This window comes from Emys orbicularis, chromosome 5, assembly GCF_028017835.1.
Source record: "Emys orbicularis isolate rEmyOrb1 chromosome 5, rEmyOrb1.hap1, whole genome shotgun sequence".
NCBI lineage: Eukaryota > Metazoa > Chordata > Testudines > Emydidae > Emys > Emys orbicularis.
This window is the reverse complement of record NC_088687.1, coordinates 28,077,292-28,095,135: the sequence shown is the minus strand read 5'-3', so window position 1 is coordinate 28,095,135 and position 17,844 is coordinate 28,077,292. Positions and strand designations below refer to the sequence as shown.

General features: G+C 43.7%; 1 protein-coding gene across 1 annotated transcript in view; it reads left to right on the top strand.

Moving 5' to 3' along the window:
- The first annotated feature begins 942 nt into the window (after positions 1–942).
- The window catches only part of GPAT3 (glycerol-3-phosphate acyltransferase 3), a 33,197-nt gene continuing 16,295 nt past the window's right edge, over positions 943–17,844 (top strand). The window contains exons 1-2 of the mRNA XM_065405204.1: positions 943–1,158; positions 17,021–17,093. Coding sequence (XP_065261276.1) covers positions 1,015–1,158; positions 17,021–17,093 — 217 coding nt within the window. The 5' untranslated portion in view covers positions 943–1,014. The remainder of the gene's footprint in view (positions 1,159–17,020; positions 17,094–17,844) is intronic.

Below are 17,844 nucleotides of genomic sequence, written 5' to 3'. Positions count from 1 at the left end.
ATAAAATTGTATATCATCTAATGACATCCTTTGTTGGGGTTTATGGGCTGAGGGGAAAGTGGAAAAACTCGTGTAAAGAAGAGAATATAATTAAAACAGGTAGACACGGGTAGGTGTAGTACCTGAGACTACTTTTAAAGTGCTGGGGATTTCTTTGAAACTGGCTAGATTTTTAAGATATGTGTGTTTGTTTTTGTTTAGGTTTTTTTTTTTAAGTGACCTCTTACTCTTCCCCTTTTCACTGCTGCTGTTGAAAGCAAAATACCTGACCCTGGAAAAAGGAAATGAAACCTTGTGGGGATGATCCACCATGGTGTCTCTTTTCTGGGCTTTCCTTTTTGATGTGTCCCCAGTATAGGGTGACCAGATGTCCCTATTTTATAGGGACAGTCCCGATATTTGGGGCTTTTTCTTCTATAGGCGCCTATTACCCCCCACCCCCTGTCCCGATTTTTCACACTTGCTGTCTGGTCACCCTACCCCAGTATCAGAGGCGCATACGTGTGCCCCAAGCATTGTGCGCTAGCCGTATGCAGTTGAAACTGCTATTATCTCATCCACCTTGTCTCTGCATAACCCCAGTCAGTTACACCTGGGAGAGGAAGCGAGTGACAGGCAAACTGGGTTCCCTTTTCAGTTACCCATTTTAACTCCTCCAAGTTTATGGGACTCAAGGGGAACACCTACTCCGACCCCACCTTCTCTCATCTTGGTATGCATCTGGATTTCCCCTCACATGCTATAGTTTCATGCTATTCATCTCTGGCTTCTTGCACCAAACGGTCCCATATCTGCCCTCTCTCCCTCGCATTTGTTCTTTCCCTACAGAGAGGGTTTGCAGCTGCTGACTGGATCTTGAGCAGAATTAGTTAACGGGGCGGAGCAGGGGAGGGCGGAGGAAGGCAAGGATCGGCCTTGGTTTCTGACCATTTTTTTCGCTTGGCTCTCAGTCGCCAGCAGCGATCCAGGAAGCAGCGGGAGAGGCTCTCCTCTAGAGCAGGGGTTCCAGCGATCATGGAAGACCTCCTCTTTGTTGCAGTTAAGGTCATGTCCGTCTGGCTCACTGTGGGGTTTACACTGATAGTGTTGCCATCGGTGTTCGGAGCGTCGCTGGGGATTTCTGAAGTCTACATGAGAATTTTAGTAAAAACCCTGGAGGTAAGTTGGTGGCCCTTAAAACTTTATACTTAATACAAGGGAGGGGGGCGACTGGGACATGTTTTTGGTGGTGTTAACGGTGCTTCTAGTCTGCAGCAGTAATTCTGTTGTAACTTCTGCATAAATACTTATTCTCCTTGCGTGATTCAGTTTCTCTAACGCAAGAGGGTGTGTGCTCTCTCTGGATGAGCTGTCTAGCCATCTGCCAAAGGCTGGCTAGTCAAGACTAGAAAACACTGAGTTCCTGGAAATGCTACATGCTTTAGGATCCTAAATCAGGACTAACTTTGCTCCGGGGTGACATTAAATCTGTCTCCCTTTCTACTGGACGAATAAATGACCTGATAGTCAAGCTGTGCATAAAGAGATCATCCACATGAGGTATAGACAGTGGAGGAGCCTGCTTTAAAAGAAACTATCGTGAAACTCCATAAATTTAGACTAATTTCATGCCAGTTTGAACCAAAAATCGGTTTCCTTGCTAAAATGTTCTGCTGTGTGCTCATCCACACTTGTGATCGCATAATACTAAACTGTGAATGTAAAACCCCAAACAGCCAGTGATTATTCTAAAATCCCACGTATTAACACCTTGGTACCTCTGTCATGTAATAACATTCTAGGCTGAAATTCAATCTCTGGACAGAGAAGGGTAAGAACATAATGTACCTTGCACTGCACAGTGCAGTAGCGTTCTGCCTTCCTCTCCTTTTTAATGACTCTGACAACAATCATCTGTGCCAAACTGCTTATGAACTATAGTTTAGGGGACCAGCTATGAATCTTTTATCTAGCTCAGTCCTGCTGACCTTTATGCCTGTTGAATGCCTGTATTTTCTAAATAACCTTCTCCTGTTGATTAGCATTGAAATTAACTTATTTTTAAATTGTTTTGACCAAACAATGTGTGGGAATATCACAAACGATAGCTCAGGCCAAGCAGGAACGTTGGGCGTGTGTGTGCTACATCACAGGAAGCTTGTCTAACCAATCCTGTGCAATGCTACCCAAGCAGATGCTGCGGGGGAAAATCCATTTTTGGTGCTCTATAGAGCACTTTCTCAAGGCTATTCTTAACAAAACACTCTTGTCTCACTTTCTTCAGGTGAGGCAAGAATCTCACTGGGGTTAGGTGCTTAACTTGTAATGCCTCGCATTTGATGTGGCCCCTTGACCTGAGTACGATGTCAATGTTCAGATTCCACATGGTGTTAATTCCTGGCAGTCCCTGCTGTGCTGTACTTCATTCACTTGGCACATAAATTCTCACTGTACTGGCAACAATGGTCACATGCACAGCTCCTTGAGTGCTGAACTTATGCAGCAATTCAGCTTCCCATCATCTTCTCAGTGGGGTGGGCATGTGAGCTGATCTCCTTCTTTTCCCCTGCCATTTTCCTCCTCTACAGAAATCTACTTCTCCAGGAGAGTGCTGGTTAGGGGTAGGTTGAAGATGGAATGTGTGTGAAGTTCTAGAGGAGCAAAGGGAAAGGAGGAGCTAATGTTGTACCTGTCTCTTTAAAAAAAAAAAAAAAAAAAAAAAAAAAAAGGCCATTAACCAGAATGACCTGGGTAACTGTAAGCTGTTTAGCTCGACACTGGTCCTGGGTGAAATTGTGGAATGACATACTGGGAAGCAACCAGTAAATCATGCTGCCTCTGTTCATCCCAGTCATCGTGCGTTTTATTGAAAGTGGATCTTGTTAAACTTGGTGGTGGTGGTCTATGAGGTTACCAGTTTGGTTGAGATAATATATTCAGATGCCTTACGGAAGCAGGACTTGGTATCACACAACATTCTGAATTTTTTTTTTTTAAATGCTATGCCCAAAAGAAGCACCTATTAAATGACTTTTTAAAAACTGGCTGATAGATCTTAGAGTAACTTTAAATAAATGAGTGATCCAAAAGAGTTATTGCTAGTGGGGGGGTTCCCCTTGGGATCTGTTCTTGGCCCAACGCCATTCAATGTTTTTGTTGAGATGACACAGGTTGATCTGCCATTTAACGCTCCACCAGTTATACAGGGCAATCTGGATATCTTGGTAAACTGGCCTTACTTGAGTAATACAAATTTTATCTATTTAAAGCTACAAGACGATGCCTTTTTAGAAGCTAAGAATGTTCATTGTGCTGATAGAATGAGGGATGGTTGCTTGGAAATCAGTGACCAAAAAGTCACTTAAAAAAAAAAAAAGGTGCTAACGGAAGGGCGTGAGGGATAACCAGCTGAATGTGGGCTGGCTTTGCTGTGCTAGGGATGAGCAAAGGCTATCCTTGTATGTATAAACAGGGGAATATTGAATAAAACTAGGGAGACATTACTGCTGTATATGGCACTAGTGAAATTATTACTGGAATACTGTGTCCAGTTCTGGTGTCATCCTAAAAAGGATGTTGACAAATTAGATGAGGCTCAAAAAAGAGCTATAAAAATGATCTTGCATTTGGAAAACCTGACTTGGCGTGAGAGACTAAGCAGCTCAAACTCTTGGATAAATAAATAGATCATTTGGAGGTGACTTGATCATGGACAGCTTCTAACAGAGTTAGAGTAGAGCAGGGGTCGGCAATGTTCGGCTCGTCAGGGTAAGCACCCTGGCGGGCCGTGCCAGTTTTATTTACCTGCTGACTCGGCAGGTTCGGCCGATCGCGGCCCCCACTGGCCGCAGTTCGCCGTCCCGGGCCAATGGGGGCGGCAAAAAGCCGCGGCCAGCACATCGCTCGCCCGCGCCGCTTCTCGCCGCCCCCATTGGCCCAGGACGGCAAACCGCGGCCAGTGCAGGCCGCGATCGGCCGAACCTGCCGCATCAGTGGTAAATAAAACTGGCCCGGCCCGCCAGGGTGCTTACCCTGGCGAGCCACGTGCCGAACGTTGCCTACCCCTGGAGTAGAGTCTGCTACTAGCAGACAAAGGCATGACATTATCCAGTGGCTAGAAGCTGAAGTTAAAGGAACTCCGACTAGAAATAACTCTCAAACCTTTAACAGTGAGAGTAATAATCATTAGAACAACTTGCCTAGCGATGTGGTCATTTTTGTTTTTGTCACCTAATATTTTAAAGATTAGGTTGATTTCCCCCCCCCCCCCCCCCCCCAAAAAAAAAAATCTCAACCAGAAGCTATGGGTTTGATGCAGGAAGCACTTCATGAAATTCTAAGGCCTGTGCCATGCAGGACTAGATCACAATGGTATCTTCTGGCCTTAAATTCTAGGTGAATTGCACCAGTTCCTCTCTCAGAAACCCAGCAAGGTACAAACAACAAATATGCGTTCTGTACTGGAGTAAGAGGGAGTGGAGGCTGTATAAACTAACTGGTCTAAACATATGAATCTTTGTGGCTAGCAAAACTGCTGGATGAATACATCTTGCTTCCCTAGTCATGGTTTTAGTGAATATCATCACTGAGTGACACTTTTTTTGGCCAAAACGGCTGTTTAAAAAACAAAACAAAACTGCTGTTTCCTCAGCACTAAAACGTTTTGTGAACTCCTGTCAGTTTTGCCAAATGGTTTCAGTGGAAACAATCGCTGCCCCTCAAAAGAAAACAAAATGGAATATTTTGGTATGTTCAAAACCCAGCATTTTGAATGTTTGGTTTAAAACCACTTATTGTTTTAAAATTTCATTTAGTGTTGTTGAAAATATTTAAATAGTCAAAATCAAAACAAAAATGTATCATTTGACCAGAAGTGTGTGTATGTGAGAATTGCCAGCAAACCAAAAATCTGTTATTCATACAGCTCTGCTGGACAGCATCAGCAAATGTCTTTAACTACTTGGTTTTTATCATTGCACGGCTCTCTAGCAGAGAGAGGTAGGAATTTAGAGCTATGTAGGATTACTCTGTTTAACAAATTGTTCCAAGTGTCTTCTATTTCGATTTTCTTTGTTTGAAATTTCAAAACCGTTAACTTCTTAAATGTAGAAAATACCCTTAAGCTCCCCTACAACTCCCACTTGTGAGGGCTTCTAATAGAGCTGCCTTTAATTAATTGTTTAATTAATATGTTTTTGAAGAAGTCCTAATGTGCCTGTCCTTACTGTATATACTAAAGGGACATGAGCTAATGGTGGATTTCTGCCCTCCCCTGACCAATGCAAAAAACCCTAATTGACTTCACTTTCCGATTCTGTTGCAATGAACAACACTGCATTTTTTGTAGTGCAGGGGAAACTCTCTTTTTAAGAGCCATATCTATTGATCTTGAGGTCTTCCTCTACCCTCTTCCCCCCTCCCCCCACCCCACACTTACAAAAGTAGCATAGAAACATCTGGTCCAAATACAAGCTGCCTTAGGGTGACCAGATAGCAAATGTGAAAAATCGGGACGTGGGGGTAATTAGAGCCTATATAAGAAAGACCCAAAAATCGGGACTGTCCCTATACAATTGGGACATCTGGTCACCCTAAGCTGCCTGCATCCCTCTAGGATGGCACCACTGAACAGATAGCTGAAACAAGGACTGATGTTTCTAATGCTGTACTTCTGAGAACTTGACTGGTCTTTGCTTCTAATCACTGCTCTTGTCCTTTGCTCAGTTTTAACCAAACAACAAGACCCACTTTTCCTATGAAAAAAGAACAGGAGTACTTGTGGCACCTTAGAGACTAACAAATTTATTAGAGCATAAGCTTTCGTGGGCTACAACCCACTTCTTCGGATGCATATAGAGTGAAACGTATATTGAGGCGATATATATATATATATACACACATACAGAGAGCATGAACAGGTGGGAGTTGTCTTACCAACTCTGAGAGGCCAATTAAGTAAGAGAGGAAAAAAAAACTTTTGAAGTGATAATCAAGATAGCTCAGTACAGACAGTTTGATAAGAAGCAAGTGTGAAAATACTTACAAGGGGAGATAGATTCAATGTTTGTAATGGCTCAGCCATTCCCAGTCTTTATTTAATCCTGAGTTGATTGTGTCTAGTTTGCATATCAATTCCAGCTCAGCAGTCTCTCGTTGGAGTCTGTTTTTGAAGTTTTTCTGTTTTAAGATAGCCACCCGCAGGTCTGTCATAGAATGGCCAGACAGGTTACAGTGTTCTCCCACTGGTTTTTGAGTATTCTGATTCCTGATGTCAGATTTGTGTCCATTAATTCTTTTGCGTAGAGACTGTCCGGTTTGGCCAATGTACATGGCAGAGGGGCATTGCTGGCACATGATGGCATATATCACATTGGTAGATGTGCAGGTGAACGAGCCCCTGATGGTATGGCTGATGTGATTAGGCCCTATGATGATGTCACTTGAATAGATATGTGGACAGAGTTGGCATCAGGCTTTGTTACAAGGATAGGTTCCTGGGTCAGTGTTTTTGTTCAGTGATGTGTGGTTGCTGGTGAGTATTTGCTTTAGGTTGGGGGGTTGTCTGTAAGCGAGGACAGGTCTGTCTCCCAAGATCTGTGAGAGTAAAGGATCCTCTTTCAGGATAGGTTGTAGATCTCTGATGATGCGCTGGAGAGGTTTTAGTTGGGGGCTGAAGGTGACAGCTAGTGGTGTTCTGTTATTTTCTTTGTTGGCCCTGTCTTGTAGGAGGTGACTTCTGGGTACTCGTCTGGCTCTGTCAATCTGTTTTTTCACTTCAGCAGGTGGGTATTGTAGTTTTAAGAATGCTTGATAGAGATCTTGTAGGTGCTTGTCCCAATCTGAGGGATTGGAGCAAATGCGGTTATATCTTAGAGCTTGGCTGTAGACAATGGATCGTGTGGTGTGTCCTGGATGGAAGCTGGAGGCATGTAGGTAAGTGTAGCGGTCAGTAGGTTTCCGGTATAGGGTGGTATTTATGTGACCATCGCTTATTAGCACAGTAGTGTCCAGGAAATGGACCGCTTGTGTGGATTGATCTAGGCTGAGGTTGATGGTGGGATGGAAATTATTGAAATCATGGTGGAATTCCTCAAGGGCTTCTTTTCCATGGGTCCAGATGATGATGTCATCAATGTAGCGCAAGTAGAGTAGGGGCGTTAGGGGACGAGAGCTAAGGAAGCGTTGTTCTAAGTCAGCCATAAAAATGTTGGCATACTGTGGGGCCATGCGGGTACCCATAGCAGTGCCGCTGACTTGAAGGTATATATTATCCCATCAGGAATCTTAATACTCAAAAACCAGTGGGAGAACACTTTAACCTGTCTGGCCATTCTATGACAGACCTGCGGGTGGCTATCTTACAACAGAAAAACTTCAAAAACAGACTCCAACGAGAGACTGCTGAGCTGGAATTGATATGCAAACTAGACACAATCAACTCAGGATTAAATAAGGACTGGGAATGGCTGAGCCATTACAAACATTGAATCTATCTCCCCTTGTAAGTATTTTCACACTTGCTTCTTATCAAACTGTCTGTACTGAGCTATCTTGATTATCACTTCAAAAGTTTTTTTTTTTTCCTCTTACTTAATTGGCCTCTCAGAGTTGGTAAGACAACTCCCACCTGTTCATGCTCTCTGTGTGTGTGTGTGTGTGTATATATATCGCCTCAATATATGTTTCACTCTATATGCATCCGAAGAAGTGGGTTGTAGCCCACGAAAGCTTATGCTCTAATAAATTTGTTAGTCTCTAAGGTGTCACAAGTACTCCTGTTCTTTTTGCGGATACAGACTAACATGGCTGCTACTCTGAAACTTTTCCTATGCTTGCTCTACTAGAGTTTCAAATAGCACTGTGTGGAAAGCCTCTAAACTCTTTCTAATAATTTGTGGTCTAGCTTTGTAGCATCTCTCTGTGCTTAAGGAAAGCCAAAGTCAAACTGAGCTTAAAAACTAGATTTTGAGGTGGGAATAGGGGGGTTGCAAAACCTAGGACAAATTGTGATTTCCACTTTGAGTTCTAATGTCAGGTTTTTAGTGTGTGCTTCCCAGGGATTATGGAAACTCACAGGTGTACAGTGTTGTGCTAAGCTATAAGGATGCAAAAATGAAATTGACTGGTTCACACTAAGAATTGTAAAAAGTAATGAGGTGGTATTATTTTTTATTATTATTAAGTGTCAGTGATCTAAGGCATTTGTAACAAAGGTCAGGAAGTAAACTTTGTTTACAAAAGGCATTATCAAGTTTTTCTCAACTAAGATTTACTTGGTCTTGTGACGTACAATATATTCTCTCAGGAATGTGCATATGTGACTTTCAATAGCATGAAGGATAGTTCGGGATGAACTGAAGGAAGAATACCTTTCTGAAATGGAATGCTCTGGTTTGGCTAATGCTTTAGGCACAGCTCGAAAAGTATATAGCAGCCTAGCTATAGAAGGGTAGGAATAGATGGGCAGTTTTCACAGATGAGAGGTAAATAGCAGGGTCTCAAAGGATCTGTACTGGGACCAGTGTTGCTCAACATTGAGGTGGCAAAGTTTGCAGCTGATACAAAATTACTCGGGATAGTTAAGTACAAAGCAGGCTGGAGAGTTACAAAGGGATTTCACAAAACTACATGACTGGGCAACAAAATGGCATATGAAATTCAATCTTGATAAATGCCAAGTAATGCACACTGGGGGAGGGGGGGAAATCCCAACTATATATACAAAATGGGTTGGGTCTAAATTAGCTGTTACCACCAAGAAAGAAATCTTGATGTCTGTTTGGATAGTTCCCTGAAAACATGCTCTCAATGTGCAGCAGCAATCAAAAAAAGCTAACAATGTTAGGAACCACTAGGAAAGGGATCAATAATAAGACCGACAATATCATTATGCCACTATAAATATGTGGTACACCCACACTTTGAATACTGCATGCGGTTCTGGTCGCCCCATCTCAAAGCTATATTAGAATTGGAAAAAGTACAGAAAAGGGCATAAATGATTAGGGATATGGAAAAAGTTCCATATGAGGAGAGGTTAAAAAGGCTGTGGCTGTTAGCTTGGAAAAGAGATGACTAAAGGGGTGAGATATGATAGAGATCTATAAAATTATGAATGGTATGGAGAAAGTGAATAAGGAACAGTTATTTATCCCTTCACAAACCACAAGAACCCTGGTCACCCAACGAAATTAATAGGTAGTAGATTTAAAACAGACATAAGGAAGTACTCTTTCACACTACGCACAGTCAACCCGTGGAACTCATTGCCATGAGATGTTATGAAGGCCAAAAGTAATTCTTTTTTGAACCCGTGATAGAGAAGTTCATGGAGGATAGTTCCATCAATAGCTATTAGTCAAGATGGTCAGGAATGCAACCCCATGTTCTGGGTGTCCCCAAGCCTCTGACTGCCAGAAGCTGGGACTGGATCATAGGGGGTGGATAATTTGATAAATTGCCCTGATCACTCCCTCTGAAGTATCAGGCACTGGCCACTGTTGGAAGACAGCAGTGGTGCTGGAGCAATTTTTATAGTGGGGGAGCTGAAGGCGGAAACCATGTATTTGGGTTTCTTACTACTTTAAACTGGTGGGTGAAGCAGCATCCCTAGTTGCAGTACCTATTTAAGACACAAAACTGGGCTATGTGGACCATTGGTCTGACCTCATATGGCTGCATTTATGTTTAAAAGTTCACATTATTTCAAATAGTTCTTTGAAGTGCAGCACTTGCCAGGGATTACATTGTCAGGTCTCCTGCCTAGAGATGTTATGTATCATTGTGGGATTGTATGTAAACACTTTAATTTTTAATACAATGATGTCCTAAACTGGCTTAACTGGATTCAGTAAGGTATATCCAGGATAATGCAGGAAATTGCCATATCTGTCACACTTCCTTCCTTAGGTTTCACAGCTGATGACTTCTAAAATATTAGCTACCTGAGGCTACACATTCCCAATTCAGGGGAAACAAGCACAAGAAAGGGCGGAGGGGAGAACACCAGAAAACCATATCAAACTTGCCAAAATCTTGCAATATTACTCGTGTTTCAAGAAATACTACTGGACAAAACATTTCCTGGAAACTAGTGACCAGGTGGAATATTTCCCCTTGTGCCTCAGGTCAAGCTACAACATGGTAGCTTTTTGTTGTTGTAAAGAACCTATGCTCAGTTCATGTGCTGTAAGTGGCTTGGTCTAGTTTACACTGAAAGACTGTAATGAATATTTTAACCATGGTTCTGGTGCCATGTTTGTGACTAGGTCGTGTTACATGGTAGCACTTCCCCCTCTCCCCCCTCCCACCCCCCCCCCGTAAATACTCCTCCTACCAAGGCATGAATTCAAGAAAGTGATGAAATTCCTTCCTTTTTTGTGCCTCACCAAGCACATTTCAATCTGATTTAATCCAGACTCTGCTGTGGTGTAGCAGAACTTGTGTAGGAAAAATGACTATGGAGCTCTCAGATCAGGCTATTTTAGAGCAATTTTTGAGGAATGAAATGTACCCTTTGAGAAGGACAGAGAAGCACATCTTAGCTGTAGATGTTGCCTGGTTTACTTTACATCACACTTCAATTTTTATCTGCCTTGAAGATCACTGCCTCTCTTGCAAAGCATTGCTGTACATTGTGATGTTGCAACTTTGCAAATACTACAGATGCATGTCTCAATATCCTGTGTTTTCAGGATTGTTACAGATTTCTGCTGTGTTCAGACCTATTTGATTCTGCCTTTAATATGGACTTAGCTGTGTCTAAAGTAGTGCAGCAATAACATTAAACTTTTTTATCAGGAATGATTCCAAAGAGAAGCTGCCTGCTCCTTCTAAACTCTAAATGGGTGACTTTATAGATGCCTATCTTTTCTCATGCAAAATGGGTAGGGATCAAAACTTGTCTCTGGTCACTAGTCTTAGACAATTGGCTGGAAAAAAAAACAAGATATTTACCAAAATGTGTCTAGCCTGGACCAGTAATGAAAGATGGAACCTTACATCATGGATGCAATTTATTGTAATTCATATTTTTGCCATTTATTTGAAAAAGGTAATACCTAGAGGCCCAAAGCAGGTCATGGTCTGACCTATTGCTCTGCACTGTGCAAATATAATAGACATTTCCTGCCCCCAGGGCTGGATTAACTCTCCTGTGGGCCCAGGGCTATTCGATTTTGTGGGGCCCCTGTATACAAGTCTTTTTCCTGAGAGGGGGTTTGGTGCAGGAGGGGGCTGGGGTAGGGGATTGGAGTGCAGGGTCTGGGGGGAAGTTTGTATATGACTCAGTATAGAGGGAGGGGGATTCTGATCTGGGGCAGGGGTTGGGGTGGAGGAGGGGTTGTGAGGTGCAGACTCCGGCAGGGAGGCACTTACCACAGGTGGCTCCCAGCCGGTGGCGCAGCAGGGCTCAGGCAGGCTGCCTGCCTGCCATAGCCCCATGTTGCTCCTGTAAGCGGTCAGCTGCTAGCACATCTTTGCAGCCCCTGGGGGGGGGAGGGAGACAGTGTGTCTCTGAGGTGTTGCATATATACACTTGTTCTGAGGTCTGGAAGGAGGTGAGCAGCAGAGCAGTTGAAAGTCTCTGGAGAAACATAAAATGGGGGAGGGGGAAATAAATGATGACATGGTAGAGGTCTACTATAGACCACCAAATCAGGAGTGTCAAGCTGTCTGGAGTGGCTTAAGAGCATGAGTACCAACCTCAGGGGAGAATGTTAAGAACCGGGGCACAAACCCCAAATTGGTTGTGAGTTCCATATGTAGATTTCACCAACCAAGTCTGAAATGTGAACTTCTCAAGCACTGTAACATGGGACACAGACAATCTCTTTGGGTACTCCAGTTTATCTTGCCACTTAGGCAAGCTTGCCTTTGATAGTCCCTCACAGCAAAAATCACAGCAATATTCAGGTTCTATCCAGTCCCAAAGGACCAGTCACTTACCCCAGGTAAATTGTACTTTAGATCTGACACCAAAGACAATGCTTGTCGTTTATATGTAGCTCTAGAACTCCGTTAGGAGCAGGAGAAAGATGAAGGAAAGTGTAGGCCCTCTACTTAGTAGGGAAAGAGAGCTAATAACTGATGACATCAAGAAGGCTGAGGTGTTCAATGTCTATTTTGTGTCAGACTTCATTAAGAAGGCTGATTGGGACCAGATCAGTTAATACTAACAACTGGGGTAAGCAACACATTGCAGAATAGAGGGGAAAAAATAGGTTAGATATTTTCAAGTTGGCAGGTCCTGACGACCTAGGTACCCTAGGGTCCTTAAGGAACTAGCTGAAGCAATCTCAGAGGTAATTATCTTTGAAGGACAGGTGAGTTCATAGAGGATTGGAGAAGGACAAATCTAGTATTGTCTTTAAAAAGTGAAACCAAGAGCATCTGGGGAATTAGACCAGTCAACCTAACTCTGATATCTGAAAAGATATTGAAACAAATTGTTAAAACAATCACTTTTTAATAATAATGAGGATAATAGGGTTATAAGGAATAGCCATCATGGATTTAGCAAGAATGAATCATGCTAAACCAACCTAATGTCCTTCTTTGACCGGTTTACTGGCCTAGTGGATGCGGTAGATGTGATGTATCTTGATTTTAGTAAAGCTTTTGACATAGTCCAACATATTGGCATAAGCAATTAGGGAAATGTGGTCCAGATTAAATTCCTATAAACTGTGTGCACAACAGGTTGAAAGATCGTACTCAGAGTAGCTATCTGCTGTCAAACTGGGAGTATGTATATAGAGGGGTCCCCCAGGGTCTGTCTTGGAACTGGTACTAGTCAACATTTTCACTAATGACTTGGAATGGAGAGTATCCATGTAAAATTTGCAGATGACATTAGGATGGGTGGGGTCGCAAGCACCCGGGACATATTAGAACTCAAAATGATCTTGACCAATTCTCCAATTGGTCTGGAATCCACAAGATGAAATTCAATAAAGGTAAGTGCAAAGTACTACACTTAAGGGGGGAAAAATCAAATGCACGACTACAAAATAGGGAATAACTGCCTAGCTGGCAATGCTGCTGGAAAGGATTTGGGGGTGATAGTGGATCAGAAATGGAATATGAGCCAACAATGTGGTGCAGCTGCAATAAAAGCTAATATCATTCTGGGGTGTATTAACAGTAGTGTCCTATGGGAGATAATTATCTCGCTCTACTCCAGATGAGGCCTGACCTGTGCTGAATAGTGTGTTCAGTTTACGGTACCATGCTTTAAGAAGGATGTGGACAATCTGGAGGAGGTCAAGAGGAGAGAAACAAATGATAAAAGGCTTTGAAAACCTGACCTATGAGGAAAGGTTAAAAAAACTGGGCGTGTTTAGTCTTGAGAAAAGAAGACTGGGAGGAAGGGGGCGGTTGGACAACAGTTTTCAAATATGTTAAGGGCTGTTAAAAAGATGCCGGTGATCAATTATTCTCCATCTCCACTGAAGGTAGGACAAGAAGCAATTGGCTTAATCTGTAGCAAGAGAAATTTAGGTTCGATATTAGGAAAAACTTTCTAACTATAAGGATAGTGAAGTACTGGAATAACTTCCAAGGGAGGTTGTGGAATCCCTGTCACTGGAGGTTTTAAAGAACAGGTTAGACAAACACCTGTCAGGGATGGTCTAGGTTTACTTGGTCTTGCTTCAGCGCAGGCGGCTGGACTTGATGACCTCTCAAGGTCTCTTCCAGCCCTACGCTTCTTTGATTTTTATGAAACAAGCAGTGTTTCTATTGGTGGCGGCCTCCTGGTTTAGTGTGTATGGGAGTGGGCAGACGTCACTCTTTTTTGTTCCTTGCTCTGTTTTTGCCTTGTTATGAAACCTTGGACAAAGCACTTTTTTTCACTTTCCTCTTCCACCTTCTGTCTCGTCTATTCAGACTGCAAAGCTCTTAGGGAAGGGATTGTCTGTACAGCATCTAGCACAATGGGGTCCCTTTAGGTGCTCCTATAATACAAATAATAAGCGAACACTTTGATGTTGGTCCAAGACTTTTTAAGTTCTAGGCTTCTGAGCAGGATAATGCTTTGATTCATGAATAAGGATAGATTTAGTCATTTGAGAGAACAACCTCCCCGTTGTCACTCTTGAACTAGCTAGCAAGAATAGTCACAACTTCTTTTCTAGGATCTGTCCCATGGGTGGATATGTCTCAGTATGAAAGTGGAATTAATATTCTCTGAAAGGGAATTTAAGGTTTAAATAGTGTCTTGTAATCTCTTCCTGAAGAGCTCAGTGGAATCTCAATTGACACTTTTTGACAAGACAAACTTGATCTGCAGGTCAGGTGCTCCTTCTCACTTCAAGCCTGTGACGTGTTAGATCACAGAAAACCCTTTGGAAACTGCCAGCTGATGTGCTGAGATGACCCCTGAGCCTGTTATCCCTGGCAGCTTGGGACTTCAGTGCCCTGCCTTGTTTGAGCCAGGCATGCTAGCCTGCTGCAAACCCAGACCCAGGTCTGAACCACGTCCCCTAAAAGCTGCAGGCTTAACTGAAAACAGCTTAAGAAGTGTTCCTGTCTCTAACACTCAGATGCCCAGCTCCCAACGGGGTCCAAACCCCCAATAAATCCATTTTACCCTGCATAAAGGTTACACAAGGTAAACTCATAAATTGTTCGCCCTCTGTAACACTGATAGAGAGATGTGCACAGCTGTTTGCCTCCCCGTGCCCCAATACTCTGAGTTAATAATAAGTACAAAAAGTAGGATTTAAGTGGTTCCAAGTAATAACAGACAGAACAAAGTAAATTACCAAACAAAATAAAATAAAACATGCAAGTGTAAACCTAATACTGTAAGAAAGTGATTACAGATGAAATCTCACCCTCAGAGATGTTCCAGTAAGCTTCTTTTACAGACTAGCCGCCTAGTCTGGGTCCAGCAATCACTCACACCCCCGTGGTTACTGTCCTTTGTTCCAGTTTTTCAGGTAGCCTCTCCACCCCCAAAGGATATCTCTTGAACCAGCTGAAGACAAAATGGAGGGGTCTCCCAGGGGCTTAAACAGACTCTCTTGTGGGTGGCTGCTTCACTGAGGCTAATTTAAAATTAAACAAGTACATAGCCAATATTCGTAACTTCAAATACAAAAATCCTACATGCATACAAATAGGATGAATATATTCAGTAATCATAACCTTTACAGAGATATGTTACATGGCATATGTAGCATAAAACATATGACATAACTGGAATATTTACGTTCATAAGCATATTTCCATAAAGCATTATGGGGTGCAACGTCCCAAAGCCATTTTCCTTTACCCCCTGAAAACGTACTCTATTGGAAGAGCATGGTGACCTCAATATGCCATACTTTCTTTTAGGGCCTATTCCAAAGCACAAACTAAGTCATTTAAGACTCCTGTGACTTCAGTGGGTCTGTGGATTGGACCCTTAAAAATAGGTAAGGCTCTTTTTGGGGCCGGCATGTTCTAGGGTTGCCAAATTTCTACTTGCACAAAACCGAATACCCTGGCCCCGCCCCTCCTCTGAGGCGAGGCCCCGCCCCTCCCTCTGTCACTCGCTCTCCTCACCCTCACTCATTCGCTCACTTTCACTGGGCTGGGTGAAGGGGTTGCAGTGCAGGAGGGGGTGAGGGCTCCAGCTGGAGGTGCAGGCTCTGGGGTAGGGCTGGGGGGGAGGGGTTTGGGGTGCAGGAGGGTGCTCTGGGCTGGGATCGAAGGGTTTGCGGGGCAGGAGGGGATCAAGGTTGGGGTAGGGGGTTGGGGCGCAGGAGCAGGTGCAGGCTGTAGATGGCATTTATCTCAGCTGGCTCCCAGAAGCAGCGGCATGTCCCCCCTCCAGCTCCTATGTGGAGGCACAGCCAGGTGGCTCTGTGCACTTCCCTGTGTACAGGTCCTGCCCCCACAGCTCCCATTGGCTGCAGTTCCCAGCCAATGGGAGTTGTGGAGCTGGGGCTTGGGGCAGGGGCAGCACATGAAGTCCCCCGGTTGCCCCTGTGCCTAGGAGCTGGAAGGGGACATGCTGCTGCTTCCAGGAGCGGCGCCAGGCCTTAGCCCTGCTGCGCCGCCGACCGGACCTCTAACAGCCCGGTCAGCATCCAGGGTCCGTTTTCGACTGGGCGTTCTGGTTGAAAACCAGACACCTGGCAACCCTATGCACCACCATGGCTTCTTTGCTAGTCTATACCTTCTTGCCACAGGATGTCTAGGAGAGGCTGCTGGTGGATTTCTCCCTCTCTGTGAAGCTGCAAATGTGGCACACAAAAGTTCACTTCTCTTTACTGCTCAAAACAAGTGCTGGAGGCTGTTCAGTGGCATTATGCTAGACCTCCTTTGAGAGCCTTTGGCCTATACTAGAGGAGGTCGGTCACTAGCCCCATGTTCACCCTGTAGGCAGTGTCTTCAACACCCTGTGCTCAAAAATCATGACTGGCATAAAAAATCATGTCCCTTTTTTTTTTTTTTTTTTAATTTTTAGAAAAATAACCGTGGGTTCTCTTACTTGCTCTATGATATCTGAGCATTTAGTGTGCACTCAGGTCACACTTTCTAGCTTATTTCTGTAGCCATAAGGGATAGAGTATTCCCTCTACACCGGCCCCTCCCACCCTCTTTCCCCCCCCCCCCCCCCCACTGTAATAAGCTGAGGTTCTACTGAAATAATGACTCTGGCAGCTGGGGCATGACTTATAGCTGCTTGGTCTCTGCTCTGCTTGGATGCTGAGGACCACTAATGAAACCTTTTTTTAAAAAAAATCCTGTGACGTGTACTCTTCACTTCATGAATTGGCATTCTGTTCTATTAAAGTTGGCAGAGTGAGTCTAGAACTACTGGTTGTTTCCACTGACTCTTGCTGGCAGGGTTTTATCTGTACCAAGACACTTAAAAACAGGAACAAAATTGGAGGTGGTGTGTGTGATGGTTTGTCTAGTGAAGAGAACTTAATGCAGATGGCTTTCAAGGGAAGTACCACTTACTCTCTAGGAAGCTCTTTTAATGGTGAGCAAATGTTAAACATCAAACGCTGTCTCGTAAATGCACATTTTTTTTCCTCTTGAACAGTGGGCCACAAGACGAATCCAGAAAGGAGTCAGACAGGAGCAGGCAATGGCACTTAAGAACTCTTCTTCCAGTGGTAAGAATTCTGAATGAAGAATGTCTCAGTAATATTAACCTGAGGAAAATGGGGAACAGATTATTTAAAATGGGGAATAAGGAGCTACTAATCTTAAATTACTATTGTAGTGCCCAGAGGCCTAAGATCGGGGACCCATTGTGGCCAGCACTGTCAGGCATCTAGTAAGATATAGGCTCTGCCCCCAAGGAGCTTGCAATCTAAAGGTTCAATTCTGCCGTTCTTATTTGTGACATCTTTTAAATGGTTTAGTCACTCTGCACTCGGTTGCAGAGCTGGGTCTAAATATAACCTTACTTACATGGAATAGTACTGTACTCCAAGAATAGCTCCATTTATTTCAGTAGGCCCACTTATGTAAGGTATTGCTCAGTGCGAAGGGGGGCAAAACCTAGCTAACAGATGGAGGCTAAGGGTGGGAGTGAGCATCTGTGCACTTCACAGATGGGATCTGAGGCTATGTCTACACTATATAGCAGCACAGCTGCACCACTAAAACTGTGCTGCTGTAAGGGCTCCTATGTAGCCGCTCTTTGATGGCAGGAACCTGCCAGCATAATTAAACCATCCCCAACAAGCGGTGCTAGCGATGTCGGCAGGAGACTCACTCCTGCCGATATAGCGCTGTCCATACCAGCACTTTTGTTGGTGGAACTTACGTTGGTCAGGGAGGTGGGTTTTTTTCACACCCCTGACTGACCAAAGTGGTGGTGTAGACAGAGCCTGAAGCTCAGAAGTCAAGTGACTTGCC